At 44.1% G+C, this 17428-nt stretch overlaps 1 protein-coding gene across 2 annotated transcripts in view; it reads left to right on the top strand.

The window, feature by feature from the left end:
• The first annotated feature begins 1462 nt into the window (after nt 1-1462).
• efr3a (EFR3 homolog A (S. cerevisiae)) overlaps nt 1463-17428 on the top strand; it is a 108702-nt gene continuing 92736 nt past the window's right edge. The window contains exons 1-2 of one of the 2 annotated variants that reach the window (XM_085390268.1): nt 1463-1788; nt 2026-2162. In XM_085390268.1, the coding sequence (XP_085246394.1) occupies nt 2153-2162 (10 nt within the window). In that variant the 5' untranslated portion in view covers nt 1463-1788; nt 2026-2152. Of the gene's footprint in view, nt 1920-2025; nt 2163-17428 lie in introns of both variants that reach the window. The other variant, XM_085390271.1, reaches the window with a different exon arrangement.

Below are 17428 nucleotides of genomic sequence, written 5' to 3'. Positions count from 1 at the left end.
TGCAGCAAATGTCCTTAAGAGCTTAAAAAGCACAACCGGCACACTTTCACACACATTTACACATCAGCTCTGAAGGGTTGTGCGTTCTTTTTTTTTTTTAGCAGAGTTCAGATAATTACCATCTGCAGATCATTATTTATTCTCTTATCTTGCTAACATGTGACAAATTAAAGGAAAAACTGAAACATAGACCCCTCCCACCAAATGCCAGACGTCCAATGGCTTTGTTTTCTGGGATGAATCTGGTCAGCTATAGTCTCTGCTGTTAGAAAGGCGTTCTTTTACACACTTATAGAGGTGAAAGTGAAAGATTTTCAGCTTAATATGGGACTGGAATTATTAGCGAATCTGCCTCAGCTGTTACAGCCACCACTTTTATTATCATAAACTATATGATGCAGTCTGCTTAGTGTCTTCATCATCATCAATTAGCTGAGCTGCATCATAGAGATTACGTTTTAAAAGAACTTCCAGCAGATGAGCTGATGACACTCACACAGCTGTCACTTCAAATCTATTTTTAATGAAAACATCAGGAAAAAAACGTTCATCATTGAAATATTAGCTGGGAACGTATAGTAGGAACAAGAGTGACACATCCAGACAGCATTCATAAGAGTAGATATGCACTGATAGCAAAACCATCAGAGCTGTAAAATGAAGCCAGCATGGACATGACAAACACTGCACTTCCTCTGATGTCCACTAGGGGCTGCCTCCAACCTAGTCCTCATGGATTCCCAACTTTACAGCAGAAATAAACATGTTTACAACCTGCTACAAAAGTAAACAAACAAAAACCACTTTAGGTCTCTACTGACAGTAATGGTAAGGCTTAAAGTTAGGGGCGTGGCCACTTTGATTGACAGGTTAGAAACAGAAAGCTGTTGCTTCTACCTGTGTGCTGGGCTTCACCTGCACAGGACATTTCAACCATGTCTGTGTGCTGCAGTCTGTGCTTCAAATTTGATGAGAGCCATTCTAGTATAATAGTCTGTTACTTAGCAGTAAGTGGATAACCTAGCAGTGTGAGTGTGTGCAGACCTGTATGGTTTATAATTTAGCTGATAAACACTCGGCCCATTTATCTAAATAGGGTCAAACACTTATATCTCCATAAAGTATGACAGCAGCCAAAATGCTCATAGTGGTTTCCAAATGTGATGAGTAAAATAGTAAAATAACCACAAAATTAGTTTTTGTGACTATTTTACATCTTGACTCGGCTCTTTGTGTTAATTCACCTCTCTGCATTCAGTCATTAGTTATTCATCTCTGGCTCTCTTTCACAGTGTGTATTCTCCCCCACCTCCAACTGATCACAGCAGATGCCTGCCCTCCCTAAGCCTGGTTCTGCTGGAGGTTTCTTTGTGTTGAAAGGGAGTTTTTCTTTCCCACTGTCCCCATGTGCTTTCTCATAGTTTTTTTTTTTTTAAAAGGCTGAAATGTAAATAATCATGTAAATATTCAGTCAGTGTGTGTGTTCGTTTTGGACCCTCATACTTAAACCCAGCATGCGCTGAGGTGATGTATCTCATAATGAGCTCATGGTAACATGACTGAACTCCATCATGGCTAAAAACGCATCGCTGACCCTCTGCGGTGAGCTCCGGGGTCCCGTAGGCGGCTATAATTAGCACCGTCCCGGTGAGCAGGCAGCATATGTAGAGCGGGGGCGGTTTTTGGCTCCTACACACACACTTCCGTGTTTATCTGTCACCGTAAAGCAGGAAGCACTGTAGTAATGTGTAGGAGTTGACGAGCCCTCCTGCTGCTGGTTCCTCACAGGTATGTCCACCGGTTACCGTCTCAACTCTCTCCCCCTAACGTCCCCCTCCCGCCTGTCTCCGCTCCGTAAACCCTCCGCAGCCGTTTGGACCGCAGACATTAGCCTCTCCCGGGCTAATTCCTCCCGGACGGTCCGTGTTTACACCGCTGTTCCTGTTTAGCCCATTAACGAGCCTCCCGGCCTCTCTGTTGAAGGTGTCTTATGAAGCCACAGTCAGGTGATTTCTGCCGTTACAGGTAAAGAGAAAGCAGCCGGGGAAGGAGCTACATGGAGGCTAACTAACTGAGCCCGGATCCGTCGGTGCTCGGCAGACGATCACACACACACACACACACACGGGGACTGCGGTACATCGGTACCGAAATGCCAGCCGGTAAGCTGCATGTCGGTGTGTGTCAATGAGTGTGAGTGTGTGTGCTGACATGTTTGACAGCTATCCCTACAGTCCGGTGTGTCAGTGTTGCGTTTAAGTGTTGGGCTAATTGTTACAACGGTAAATGGCTGTCTTAAAAAAAGTGCGGTGGTGTGTTCATGGTCACTGTTTCACTGTGGGATTTTTAAGGTGTCACCTGTAGTCCCCGCAAATGACGGATCAATCGATTAATTGATGATCTTCATCCTTAAAATGCTTCTCAAAGTAGAGAATCTTTTTTTTTAGTCCAGATTGTTACACGTTTCACCTATAGAGTGTAACACATATCTTCAAATCAGTTTAGAAGCAAAATAATCTGTTTTGTTTTTTTTTTTAATTTGAGAAGCTGCAGATTGTTACTTTTGACATACAAAGGCCCTAATTCATTTAACTGTTTAGAAAAAAAAAAAAAAAAACCCAGTTATGATTTAAGTTTCAGTGAATATGGAGAATATTACGACAGTGCAGCTCTTTTGTCCATCCCTAAAAGGTCAAACTCACTTGCTGTTTAGTTCAGTTCCAGCCGAGATCTGCTCAGCTCAGCAAGATTGGTCTCGAGGAAGAAAAAAGTTTTGACAAGAGAATGTTTGGAAGTTACGACTCCAGAAAAACATTACTGACAACATCTAACAAGGAAGGGCCTGATATGTCATCACATGGTTCAGAGTGAATCATTGTCCTCGTCAGTAGGGAGTGTCCACTGGAAAACTTGGGTGGTAACTTGTACATCCATTGTCTGCTTTTGTCGAATAAACATAAAAATGCCTTTCAATACAGAAAAAACTTTTATGTGGTGCAAGAAAAGCAAGAAAAACACCAAAACAAGGTGCTCGGTGGAGGATAAGCCCCAGAAATAAAATATCCAAGTCGTTTTTAAATCTAAAAATGGAGACTGCGTCCTTCTCTTTTCACCATCGCCTGTCGGTTGGGTGTAACTGCTTCTGTGCCGTGAAAGAAATAAGGATGAGATGTGGGCTAAATCTATCAAGCGTTTCCTCGAGCCGTGCAGTAACTGTGATAACGCTGATATAAACTCATAGCTGAGTATCATTTCTGATCTAAAGCTTTTCCTCTGAATGCTGTTGTGAGTCACTCCTGCTGCCAGTGCGTGTAAGGTGCGGTCAGACCTGTGAGGCCAGGTGGAGTTTAACCCTCTGATGTGATGAAAAGCAGCCGATGATGAGAGCAGGGCTGTAAACAGGAATAAATTGTAGGAGATGGCACGAGTTAGCTTCTCTGAGCTGTTCCTCCTGCTCTGCTGCAAACATTATTTGATCATCCAGGTGAATAAGCTGCACTTTATTTCTGAAGATCAGACTTGTTTGTAGCCTGAAGCCAGCCTATCACTCCTAAGCTGGCTGAACACTGATCAAACTTCATTGTCAGTGTCTGTAAGTTCAGACCACCATGACTGAAGACTTTATTACACGAATGTATTTCCTCCTGTATGTAAATCACTGCTCTCTGCAGCAGCTGTGTAACTACTGGTGCAGTTGTAATGTCAGCTTGGTTTCAACATAATCATTTATTAAGGAGGAATTGATCTTAATTTTCAATCGACAGACCTAAACATTCACCTACATGCACACGCAGCTGAATCCCTGATGTCCACTTCATTAGATTCCTGGAATATTATGGGTTTTTGTGGAAGTGTGTTGCAGAGAGGAAGCATCAGTCAGGCAGTCTCAGAGGTAATTTGACGACTGGGTCCCTTTAACAGAAATGAATCCAGATGCTTTTTTCCTGTTGTTTCCCCCCTCACGGTATTTTCTGCATCCAGCCCACAAAGTTTGATTTGTGGAAATGACGCAGCTGCTGTCGGCATCACAAAGGATTTATTGTCATTGAACTTTTGTGGTGTATTCAAGTAAATAATAAAACATGTGTAAACATAAAAACAGCTCTCATATAGCACACTGGATGCGTGAGACGTCTTCCAGTGTAAGATACCGGTGCCAGATGAAACCCGTCCAAGTGCTGTTTGTTTGTTTGTTTGAGCATTTGGAAAGAAGCTCTGGTGCTTCTGGATTTCATGGATTGATGACGTCTACTAGAACGCAGCAGAAGTCACACGTGAACTTCTGATAGTTTCAGGGATTTCTTTTCCTCGTGCAGACGGTGACAGACAGGTCGGGGTGGTCTGTGGTGGTATAGAGAGGGCTGTTGATGAAGTGATTCCTGCCCTCACCTGTGGTCGCGAGCTGTGCATAGTGATAGAAAGAAAGAGCTCATGGATACGAGCTGCAGAAATGAGTTTCTCTGAAGGATGTCTGGGCTCTTCCTTAGAGACAGAGTGAGGAGCTCCATCACTTTAAAGGACTCAGAGTAGAGCTGCTGCTTCTCCACGTTGATAGGAGCTGGGTGAGGTGGTTCAGGATGTCGCCCGGGGCACCCACGACATGCTGGAGTGATTATGTCTCCCAGCTGGACTGGAAAAACCTCTGTGCCCCCCCAGAAGAGCTGGAGGAGTTGGCCAGAGAGAGCAGAGTCTGGGTCTCTCTGCTTGGACTGCTGCCCAGATGCAGAGAAGCAGCAGAAGATGGATTTAAGTTTTCTGCTGTGAAAACTTGTTTCTGAGTTTGAAAACCCGTCTCATTCATCACAGAGGAAGTCCTAAAGTTTGATTCTCAGGGATTTGACAGGATTTTTGTTTTCTGCCGGCTGTAGGTGGAGTGAGTCACACCTCTCGACATTGGAGTTTATCATCTTAAAATTCAGCATTTTTGTTTTGCTTTTTTCTTCTTTCGCTCTCTGTAACTCTCATCTTTTATCTGCTACATTAAAGATGAAGTCAAATAAAATAAATCAGTCTTTTTATTAAAAACACATCGAGGTTTCTGTGATCTGCTGCAGTGGTTTTTTTCTTGTCCTTCTTACTCTCTGTCCTCACTTTAACCCCTTTAATCTTGAATCAGCGATACGTGATTTCAGACTCTGTGTGTGTGTGTGCGGAGTCTTGACTGTTTCTATTTTGGGAAAGTTGGACTTTGGGCGCCCTCGCCTTTTCTCCTCCTCGAGCAGCAGCTCTGGCAGGTAACCAGCTGCTGTTTACTGCAGATCGTTTCTCTCCTAAAAACCCACTTGGCTGCTGAGACAAGTAGGATGAGAAACGAGTCTGCGGGCCAAGAAACAATCTCCCCCCAGACGGACTCATTATGCTTTGGAGCAGTAGCTGGTGCTGGTGGTGGAGGAGGAGGAGACGGAGGTGGTATTTCAGGCTGCTGATGTGTGTGGATGCTGGCGGTTTTGCTGCAGACAGCATCTGCAGCTTCAAGGACTCTGCATCCCTGCAGGCCTCGAGTCTGCTCTATAATTAGTCCTGGTGGTAAACTGCTGATTGCATTAGTGTTAATGTGACGCTTTCAACATCGATCCCCGATGGGCTGAAGGAGCCGCGCAGGGGTGCGTGTATACATGTATGCATGCATGCATGTATGTATGTATGCATGTGTTTGCTGGACCCAAACGTCCCTCCTTATGTTTGTTTAACTTAACATTAAAAGTTTTCCACTTTTAAAGGGTGAAAACATTGTTTGGACACACGCAGCACTTCAGAGCACTGAACTAATTATTATAATATTTTATTATTAATAATAATAATATTGTGATTTACACTTCCTTAATAAATGACTCCAGATTGAAGTAAAGGCCTACGCTGGGAATAAAAGTAGGGATTTACATTTACTTGGAAACTACTCGATAAAGATGAGACAAAACGAGACTAAACCTCTGAGGGTTAATCAGATCAGTTTGTGATAATAAAAATGAAAATGTTCTCAGTTTTTACAGAGCTCAGGTTTCTCGGTTGCTATGGTTACGCATCCCACTGAAGAGTCTCAGTCATGCGTGCTGTTGGTGTCGGCAACAAACAGCGCTTTGTGACTGTTTCACTTTATTTTAAAACGATTTAACGGCCAAGTTTAAAATAACTTTATTCTAAAACGAGCTCCCAGACAGACGGTGGGCGTCAGTGATTGGTCCTTAGTTTTTCACGCTCGCAGCTCATTCTCGCCTCTGTTTGGCTGCTAATTGGGCGAAGGAATGTGCTGCTCCCCTCCCCCGCTCGCTAAACAGTCGGTTCACAGGGAGATGCTAACAGGCTGCAGCTGCGGTGATGTCACTTTTTTCTTATTTTTCACATGAATTCTGGAGCAGACGTTACAAACTCGCTGTTGTCTCAACGACGATCCCTCCATGCTCATGTACATCCAACCAAAGTCTCGTCCAATCAGCATCGGTGTCACGTTTCCTTAATTCCATGTCAAACATGGCTCAAGTTTCAAGTTATGACATCAGTGTAGGTACAAGGCTTCAGATTGCTTTAAACACTCAGTATCGGAGCATTGCGAGGGAATGACGCTAATATGGTCATCTCATTCCCACGGTTTGCAAGGGACAGCCAATCAGAAGACAGCTAGCTTAAAGGAGGGTTGGCTTCAAGCCTACCCAGTCAAAGTTGAATCAGGCGTGTGCGTCTGAGCCACTGGGAGACAGGAAGTGGATAAAACTGTGTTGATTTGGCTCATTTTCAGTTCTGTTGGCATTTATAGTCGACACAGATTTTTCTGAGCGCTGCTCCATTTCCAGAGCTCTCACTCCTGGGTGTGTTGTGGTCTAGAGGCTCTTATTATCCTCAAAGTGTTAACCACCTCAATTAAGTCATTATGTAGGACAAACCCGCCGTCGCTGCTGTCGCCTCTCCCTGTGCTGCTGCTGCTCTTTAAGTCTGAACGAACAGTCAGATAAGCGCACGGGGAGATAAGTGGAGATAAATGGAAATATTCCTGATGGGAAACATTTTTTATTCTCCTGTTATTATGCAGAGACATTTACATTCAGGGTGATCTGAAGAGGACGCTTCAGTCTACCACTCAGATCCTGATGCCCGTCTTCTTGTAGCCACTAAACGATGCTTTAAACAGTTACGTGTGGCCTTTCGGCTCTGTGATGAAGCACCTCTGCTCGCTCCCCAGAAGCCTAATGTTTTTCATAATGCTGTCGTCACTTCTTTGGATGTTGGCAGAGTGCCTGGTTGGTCCCAGTGCTGCAGGAGGTCTGCTGATGCCACATTTACCAACCCTGCCTTAAAACTGTCTTCATCTACTGGCTATAAATCGATTGTACCAGCAGGCTTTGAGCAAACAGCACCAGCTTGTCTTAAGAAGTCAGGAGTTTTGGGTCTGTCTTAGGTCTTAGTTTCCAATTGTTTTGGCCCAGTGTCGATAAGTGAACCATCTTAAACAGTTACACATGGGTTATTAGTGGAGATTGACTAATCACAGAAACCCCTGAAATTCTACCATACGAAGAGCTGAATGAAACAGATTGTTAAAAGTGTCCACTGCAGCCATCGTCTGTGATTTTCAGATGTTTTTTTGTGATATTTACCTTTTTAAATGTGTTTCTTCCATTCCTGGTGAACGCTGTCACTCGCTTCCCTGTTACGGTCGATTTATCAAACAGCCAGAATTCAACGGCCGCGCAGCATCGTCCACGTTCAGCGCCGAGTTTGGGTTATTCATAGGTAAACGCTTTTGCAAATGGACACAACCGCAGTATTACTCGGCATAAGAGGCACAGGATGAATGGAAATCATGTACAAAACATCACGTGCAGTAAGCTGGAGGAGCTTTATTTTGAGAACTGCTTCAATGAGAGTGATAGAAGTTCTTGAGATCTGGTGCAGCTGACAGCAAAAAGAAATAAAGGTTACTAAAAGCTCGGTGCTTTGTTCTGAACATGAATGAAAAGAATCACCAAATCTGCTGTAAATCAGAGCTGCTATAAAGGGAATCTGAACTGGAACACCTTTAAAAACATCAGAAATAAGAAGAAATGTTGGAGCACCTGTGTTATTTACAGGTGGGATCAACGTTTCTTTCTTTAATTTGAAGAAAAAACAAGGTCAGGTTCTCCCTTCCTGTTGAGCTGCTTGTACCTGTAGCGGGCCCAGTCTTGATTCCTTGATCGATCCGATGGTTCAGACTTCTCGATGTGCGGCCTGGCTTAATGAAACATACTTACGATCAGCCTGAGATGATCGACGACTTCGGCCTTTAGGAGACTGTTGGGATTTGTTGCCATTTTCTGATCTTTTGCAGATCATCATCATCAGTTAATCGAGAAAAATATCTGGCAGATTAATTGATCATGAAAACAATCATAAACAACAGCAATAATGTAACCTTCAGAAGATGAGACACCAGCGTACGGTGATGATTACACAATCTAAAATTAGCAGGCTGCTAATTGATTTTCATCCCCTAAAGAAAAAAAATGAATCGAGAAACATTTGACCAAGAAAGAAACGGAGAAGAGTGCAGGACGCATTCAGAGATCATCAGTAGAAATCAGGCAGTGTTCAGAAGACTTTACAAGCTGTGTCAGAATAAAGGTTAACATGATAGATGTGCTATAACTTAATCCTCTTTTCTGCCACAGCTAGCGTGTGCAGGGTTGCCATTAAAAAAAAAACATTTAAAGGTTTATTTCCATTTGCGTTGCACTTTTATTTGCGTTGTCGGTGCTTACGCCGTTGTAAAAGCGTCTAAATAGATCAGGACCACCTGCGGCGAGGGCCCTCCGTCCGCTCACATCTTCAAAGTTGTGTCGGATGAGAAGCTGGTCGCCCGTTTGCGTCCTCGGTGGAACACGGGAGTATTTAGGATGCAGGAGGAGTCGCAGTGAAAGAAACCCAGCGGGCCCGTGCTGTTTTGATGCTCCGCTGGCTAATTGTACGTGAGCTGTCGGTTCCTGTGCTCTTAGGACGGTTCCTCCCTCAGTTGTTGGCTGTGATTTGTATTCACAGTGGAAGACGGTTTGTTCTGCAAAGGAGGATTTTGGCCTAAATATAACTTCAAAGGAGATGCGCCTCGCTCTGTTTCCCCCACCGGTTGCGTCTTTGCAGACGGGGAAGCTTTTATCTTTCTGTGCTTGTTGTTTGACGCCCAGCTCTCTGCTTTTCAGCACTTTCGGATGGATTTTGCACCTTTCTTCTGGTCTGTTTTGTAGTCGGGTGTTTGCACGCGTCGCTGTCAGTATCACAGGTGTCGGTACAGAGATGTTGAGCCGCAGTCCTCTGTCAGGACAACAGCAGCATGTAAAACAGCCAAACGGGGGGCAAAGCTTCCAGTTTTCACTGCAGATGCTATAAAATGACTGTGCAGCTTCCACATAATGTTAACCCTCTGAGGTCGCCATCGATCACGACTTTAATCTCAATTCTAATCATAAGTAGATTTAGTTTTTATTAAATTGTTCTTCCAAGTCTTGGAGATCAGGGGACAAAGACGACGGTCATTCTAGCTGACAAATCAAAAACTCGTCACGCCTTCCTCGCAAACACAGGGTTGGGTCGGGTTATGCTGCGTAGCTGATTGATTCATCTAGCGTTCATTTCTCCAGCCAGGTGTGTGGAAGCAGCCTGTGGATCATCAGCAGATCACATCTGTACAGTCGCTTGATGGAAATATTCTAACATTTATTAGTGGAATAAAAATGTATTTGGTTTTGTAGCTGAGGGGGAACCTCATCATATCAGGAGGCTGCTGACATTTAAACTCCGCATGTTTGACATGGACCAGCTGAATTTCAGGCTGCTGTCAGTCCAACCTTTAACCTTTGCTGTGAAAACAGGAAGAGTGTTTTCTTCACGGCACAGCTTAATCTTGTAGTTCCCACATCGCTCCCTTATGGCTGTTTGCTGCCAGACCTTGCCTTTCAGTTCAGCGTCATGTTTTTAAAAGAGATTTTTTTTTTTGCAGTTAGATTGTTGTTTAGAAAGGTACACAGTGTCGTATCTAAAGACCACAACCCGTCCATCGTGGCGCTCTCGTGTTCCTCTCTCGGTGTTTTGTTTTCAGAGCACACGCGACTCGCGCGGTAGCGGTCCAGACGCTCGCTGTGAGGTCCCTCTGGCTCTGCAGTCTGTCCTTTTTTGGATGCGAGAGGCTGTTTGTGAAGTCTGTGGAAAGAATGTCAGAACACAATGAGCAGGAGGAAAAAAACACAGCTAAACTTTGCTTATTTTAGAATAAGCAAAGTGACTAAAGCTTGGCATAAATGAGCACTGTCTACAAACACCACGCAGTGACCTGCTTGGATGTTTGATGTTTGGCTTCACTTGGTCAGGTGTAGGAAAAGGTCATGGGCGGGGCTAAAAAACCCTCTGGCTGCTCAAACTAGTGATGAACCCAGCATCTAATTTACTGTTACGCCGATTTAAACAGGAAGAAATCACGTTTAGTTGATTGTTTTGAAACATTTCAATACAAGTGAGTCGTAGATGAGGTTAAATATTACAAACATTAGTTGTGAATTTTGACTTTAAGGAGTTCATAAATCAATCGATTTGTATTCATAGGTATACTGCTGCCGTTCCACCCCCTTATTGTAATATTCACATCTTCATGACATACGTACGAGTCAGTAAGGACAAATGACTCAAATTCATGACAGCACTTAACACTCAAATGAAATAATATGTAGGAAATATTTCCACCTTAAAAGCTTCCAGTAGCTGCGGGTTCATATGTAAACTAACAACGAGTTATCTTACTGGAGAACAACAGAGTGACTGACAGACACGGGCAACATCATACATCATCATGTGATCTGCTGACTAATGTATGTAAACATGAGCCTTGATCGTGTGCTCTGCTATCTGAACTCATACCTCTGTACACCTCTATTCTTAATCTTATACCAAACAGACGTCAGAAAAAGGTTAATCTACTAAATAAATCATGTATGTGTTGAATGTTAGTAACAGTTCAGAGAGTTGTTCACTTTGTGTGATGTGATTTGTCATTGGGGTCTGGTCAGTCGTCAGCATTTTGTTATCATTTCTGGTTAGCGCTGTAGGTCAAGCAGAAACGGACCTCACAACAACTGGGAGACTTTGATCCATGCACATCTGTACGAATGAGCTTTGTGGGCTCACGGTGTTTGAACGTGTCAGCCAAGAATGGCTCTCGAGCCGGCTCAGCTCACGTTCACGACTTTTTCGTTATCCAAAACTATCAGCGATGTGTTGATAACGAAGCTCGTGCTGTGGATGGCTCGTCGCAGACGTTTGGTCCATTTTCAGCGTGGCCTTCCTGCCACCTGATGGTGTTTACCTCTGCTCGAGACCCGGAGCTTGAACTTTTACTGAAAACTGTTTAACCATCATGCTCCATCCTCCCTGTGCTGGCATGTTTATATTAGCCTAACCTTAGCTCTGTAGTCACAAGGGAGCACGTTGTGTCAACTGGCGTAAATTCACCAACTGTCCAAACGTTGCTAATTTTTAGCTTCTGGTCTTTGTTCATCGCAGATAGCTGACAGACGTTGACCTCAGACCAAGTCTGTTTCTCTCGGCTAGGTGTCATATTAACATGAATTTAATGTAATTGTTGAGTTAACAGTAGCTTTAATAAGAGTGCACGACTCACATGGAATATACTGGATGCACCTTGTGGTTCAAAATGGTTTTGTGCAGCTGAGCTTCGTTATCAACTCCATCTTCTCTGAGATACATTACATACACGTCCCAGCTGGTGTGTATTCAGATTCTGTTCATATTTTTATTATTTTAGGTTTGAAGCTGTTTGATAAAAAGCTAATTTAAGAAACAACTAGAAGCTAATAAAACACCATCAGAACTAGGGCTGCCACGATTACGTCGACTATCAAAATCGTCGACGACTAATTTAATAGTCGACACGTCGTTTTAAGCTTTGTAAGATCCCAAAAGACGCAGGAATAAGTAGCAGGATTTAAGAGTGTAATAACGGACTGAAACGGAAGATGGCAGCACTGCATGTACAAGGATGCCAGCTGCCGTTAATCCTCGAAGAAGAAGCTGTGTCCGGTATCTTAGCTGTGTCCAAATTCTGGAACCGCATCCTCCTGTGCCCGCGTTTGTAGGCCGATTATGTTACACCGACACGACGAATACTGTCCAAATTCGTAGAGTCCGACAAATACGCCCTTCGTTTCCCCAGATTTGAAGGATGGGTCGGTTGTATACTTCGTGGCCCAACCTATCCCAGAATTCATAGCGCGGCCCAGCTCAGTTTCCAACAATGGCGGCAGCTAGTTAGTTTTAATGTTACTCTTATTATTCTTTCTGGGTCACAAAATAAACGTTTAACAGTTTCAGGCGAGAATGTAGCTGTGTAAACCTCAAATATCGGCTCAGTTTATCAGGACACCGCATATTTTCAAAAGCGCTCCGACGTTTTCGGAGACGTCTGTTACCCACTAGCTCGATAGCGAGCCGGGGGCAAGGCTCACTAGAGCCGTGAGAACACCGGACTCCCGGCAAATCGTTTTCAAACCCACCGCCGTCTTTCGCTACTCAGGTTAAACATACATAAGTCACTTAGATAACTTAAAAATGTTATTGTTTGGCTTTTTTTTTCAGTATTTTATTTGTTCCTGAGTAAATCGGTTTGGCTGAGATTAAAGTTATAGTTTTTACACAGCTGAATAAACGTCAAGCAGACAGCTGATTATCAGAAGTGTGAGATGCTCCAGAATTTACTCCGGTGTCCTGTTATATTTTAGATAGCAAGGAGTTTATTAAACTTCACCGAAACAATCTGCAAATTTCATTAAAATTTAACAAACTATCATCTTGTCTTTATTGTTATTTAGCACATACCTTAAACACTTAAAGCTGTAAGCTAATGATAGTTATATAAGAGCAGATGCTGCTGGTGCAATAAGCTGTACGTTTTTACGTTCAGTGGATGATGATCTGACTAGTCGACTATCAAAATAATCGTTTGTGGCAGCCCTAATTAGAATCATCTCAGTAAATTCAGGAACAATAAAGTTTTGTTTGTCTCTCACAAGTAGTAAATACAAAAACGAAAAACAAAATCTACACAAGATTAATAAAATGTAGCAAATATAATATGTAAATATTTCAAAAAGTAGCAGCAGCAGGAAACAGTAACTGAAGCTTTGAGTGTTTTCTGGCAAATGTCTGAGCAAAATAAAGGCGACTTAATGGAAAAGTGTTTATTTGGAGATTATTTTTAACAGTTTCTGTCAGGTTTAATTTTGCAGCCTGTATGTTTATATAAGAGTGGAAGTGGAAGCTGTGTCCTTCCCTGTTCATTCAATAATTGACCAGTTATTCTTGTTTTGGTTGTTTTTTGCTGCTCTAACAGAATAAAATCTGGTCCTGTCCCCTCCATTTAGTCCTGATATTGCATCTTTTGAACTACGCTGCGGTTCAGGAAACGGAGCCCTGCGATAAAAGTTTTAGGTAATTTTAACAGACCGAGCGCTGCTGTGATTTGTGCCTGTCTGGAGTGTTTTCAGCTCAGTCTGACTCTAAAATTAGAGCCTGAGCCGCCTGACTGTGTGAGGTATGACGGTATCTGCAGCAGCCATCTGTGGCCGTTACGCACCGAGCTGCTCCACACTCGCGAGGACCCGACATCAAGCGTTTCTCCGCTATCTAACCTTGAACCCGAGACCATGTCTACACTAACCCTCTGAAATTGAAAGTGCAACTTGGCTGAGCTTCTGTTTGGACTGAAACGTGAACTCTTTTAAAAACAGACTGAATAAATCCATAAGTTTGCTCACTAGCATAGATGAAAACATTTTTTTAAAACCTCATTTTGTGCCACATCAGCAAACTTATTAAGCATGTTTCTAAAACCAGATAACGACTGTTGTTATTTTTAACCCCGAGTAACTGGCAGCTGTTTGGCAGGCGTCAAAGCTGGTCAAGGATTTTATAGGGTTCAATTTTCCTAGCGACCGCTGGTTGCCAAGTGGTTTCCAGGTATTTGCCAGGTGGTTGGCAGCCAGTCTCTAGGCCTGTGTGACAGCGCTCTTGGTGATGGCTCTCTGGCAGGTGTGAGAACTCGTCGAGGTTTTCTGGGGAGCCGAGAGTCTCTGAGTTCTTGTTTGGGGCAGTTTCCCACATTTGTCCTGCACGAGGTTTCGACTTTTTGCATTTGATTCCTGCTAGCTGTGATGACACCTTCAGTTTGTGCCTCTTGTTGTGAATGTTGAGGTGTGTTTAGGATCAATATCTGTTAGAGAAACCGTCCTCTTGTCATCTTTTTAACGCTCCCGTGCCTGCGGTTGCAGCACCGCCTGAACCAGCATCGATTCATGTTTGTGCTCAACATTCGGAGCTGAGGTTGCAGCCAAATGTCCACATTTAGACGTCGTCCTTGAGCGCCGTGGGGCCGGTCACAGCGGGAGGGTAACAGTGAGGATCTGTTCAAAGAGCAGATCATCGTGAAAGAGAAAACCTGGCTCTGAATGTCGTCTCTCTTTGAATCGCACCAGCTTTCTGAAATGTTCTTTACTTCTGAGAAACGTCCTCGTGTTCAAGGTCTTCAACTAAAATTAGTCCCGAGTTACACAATCGCAGAGGCCCACACACACTCACACAGATGTAAATGCACATGCTCACACACATTTTTAAAAACGCCAAATTCCTTCAGCAGCAGTCTCTCAACAAATCTGCGTAATTACTCTCCAATCAGGATGATTAAAACACCGTCGACCCCGCACACGCACAAAGCCAGAACACACACGCTCATTATGTCAGCTCTCCAGAGTGTGTTTGCATCTGCGTGTGTGTTTTAGCATCCTTTCCCCTCAGCCGTCGGTGGGGGAATGATACCGACGTGGTTTTTTGGAGCCACTCTGCAGCGTTGCAGCTTCACCTGCGGCGTTTAGCTGAGCTGCTGCTGCTCTGCCGCTGCCGGCGGCGAGGGGAAACGAGCACTACAAGGTCAGTGGTGAGTGTCAGCATGTGAGGAGGGGGGAGGAGAGAGGGAGCGAGCGAGCGAGGCTGGAAACAAAAAAAGGAGAGGGAGAGAGAGAGACTGTGGAGTCGAGGTCCACCTGGCAGGCCGTCCTCTGCGTCGCCTCCAACAAGATGGATTCAGAGAACAACGAGTCGGGTAGGGAGCTTCTTTTTAATAAGCAATGCCTCTCCTGTGTGTGAGGGTGTCTGTGTGTGAGAGACATTGGCACAGTGAGAGAGGCTGACAGAGTCCAGGTCTCGGGGATGAAGCCTGCGTGGCAGCGGCCATCGATCTGCTCGTCTCGGTCGTCCAATCAGCTGCCGGTGCTCCTTGACTGACGTGCCTCGAGACCAATGATGGCGAATGCACAGATTTCATGTTGTGAGGGATCCTGACGCTTTCTGACTGCTTTTGTTTTTGAATCGAAGCTCACAGTCGCCTCAGCAGCTGCAGACGGTGTGTGTGCGTGCACGCATGCATGGGTGTGTGTCTGTAGGATTTGTGCCTGTACAAATGTGAGTGCTAGATTCTCTTATTGCTGTGTCATGTATAAATGAGTATGGGTGGCATTCAAAGAGCTACTTAGATGTATGAACATATTAAAATGCTCAAACATACAGAAAACTCCAGAAAGAGAGGGGAAGAGCTGAGTTACACCATGAAATACAAAAGTTGTGCCTTATTAATCCCAAAAGTTCGGAAATTATTTTCACAGCAGCCAAAAAGCAGCAATAAACCTGAGTGACGGTTTCTCGCAGGATGTCGAAAACCCATCGGCTCGTCCGACGTCGCCGACTTTCAGAAATGGAGGAGGAGCTCGCTGGAGCTGGAGCTGAATGGCTCAACTTTGCTTTTATGCAGGAGACACAAAACAAGCGAGAAGTGAGAGAAATCTCAGCATCCCACATGAGGTTCTGGGAATAAGCTGCTGTAGTTTGGTTCCAGCTGTTAGAACATTTCCGGGGAGTTATCTGTTACGGGTGCAGTTATGACCACAATGATATTTATCAGGTTATTTATCAGGATTATGCTTTGAGTTTTATGTATAGTGCAAATCTTTGCATCAAAATAAAACTGTTCCTCATTCACCTAAATTCAGTGCACCGCTGAGAAGAGCATAAAAAACAACAGGAAATGAAGTCAACATCTGGCCGACATCACGTTTACCTGAAGCCTTCGGTGCTCACTGTGTTTATTGCACTCTCACCTTTTGCCAAGGGGAACACGACTGGCTGGAGATTCAGGTGAGATGGACAGAGCGCACGCTCGCTTTCATGGACGTCTGAGCTGACGTTGGGCGATTCATGTTCGCAGCCACTGACCTGTTTTACTTTGTCGTCACGCATTAATAATACTGCAGTTTGTGCTGTGTTTGCTGGCAGCTCATTAAGTCAGTTACGTTGCTTTGTGTCATAGACACAGCTCTACAGGTATTCATCACTTATGCTAAATCTGAAGTACTTGCAAAGAACAGATGACGACGTTCTTCTGGGAACAAGCTCGTCACGTTCTGCTGTGCCAGATGTTTGAATTTTTGTTCTCATCGTCTGGTGTCAGTTGTGTATCTGTCTCTTAACACACTGTTACTCATCCCGACTATTTCCAGGAAACTTGGAGCTGCGTGGTGCAGTATGAGGTCGTGTTCATTAAATTGTATGAAGCCAGAATCCTGATTTGGATTCAAATCGTGTGGCTCAATTAGCCGTAGTGTTTCCTTCCCTCGTGTTGTGATGTTGGCTGTTCAAAGTTTGGAGGCATAAATGGCAAAAACTGTTTCATGCAAAAAGATTTTAGCATGAAAGTTTTCTACTTTTCCTCTTCAGAGCTCTCCTGTTTTGCAGCTCATTGGCTCGTCTGATTAACGCTGCAGGGTCTTTACAATATAAGACTGCTGTTGTGTTTGTTGCACACGTTAGTACTTAACAGTTGCTTGGTTAGCTCATCAATGGTTTAAAAAAAGGACAAGAACCAAATAAAAACAGCTTTTTTAAATTTTTTTTTTAAAGCTAAAACAACAATTTGATTGGTCACAGGAAGTCTTTCTGGGCTGATGGCATCCATTTGTAAACGAGATCTCTCAAACATGGCCGACTCGATCAGCTGCCTCACATTTACTCGTTAACCAACACAGAGTTCACGAAGTTAATCCACTTGTATCTGAAGCTGCTTCGGCCTGTGTTCCCAGATGAAGCTGAGCATGAAGGACTGCGTGTGCGTGTTTGGGTAGCGGGCGGTCGTCCTTCCGCTTCAGGCTGGCAGATGTTTGATTGGCGGCAGCGCTGAAGCACCAGAGGTCATCCGCTGCCTTTCACGCTCAATTAAGTCCCTGCCTGCGGTACACCCTGCACGTCTTTATGAGGGCTCTCACTGATGTGCATGTCTGCTAACTAAATGTAGCTCCAACAGCAGTCTGATGGTTAAAGCTTTCCTTTTAGAGCCAAGCTTGGAGTCAAACGG

This window comes from Rhamphochromis longiceps, linkage group LG18 (assembly GCF_057381845.1).
Source record: "Rhamphochromis longiceps isolate RC_006_pf linkage group LG18, R_longiceps_female_GT1.1, whole genome shotgun sequence".
Classification (NCBI taxonomy): domain Eukaryota; kingdom Metazoa; phylum Chordata; class Actinopteri; order Cichliformes; family Cichlidae; genus Rhamphochromis; species Rhamphochromis longiceps.
The sequence above is the reverse complement of the archived record's forward strand: the minus strand, read 5'-3'. Positions and strand labels throughout refer to the sequence as shown.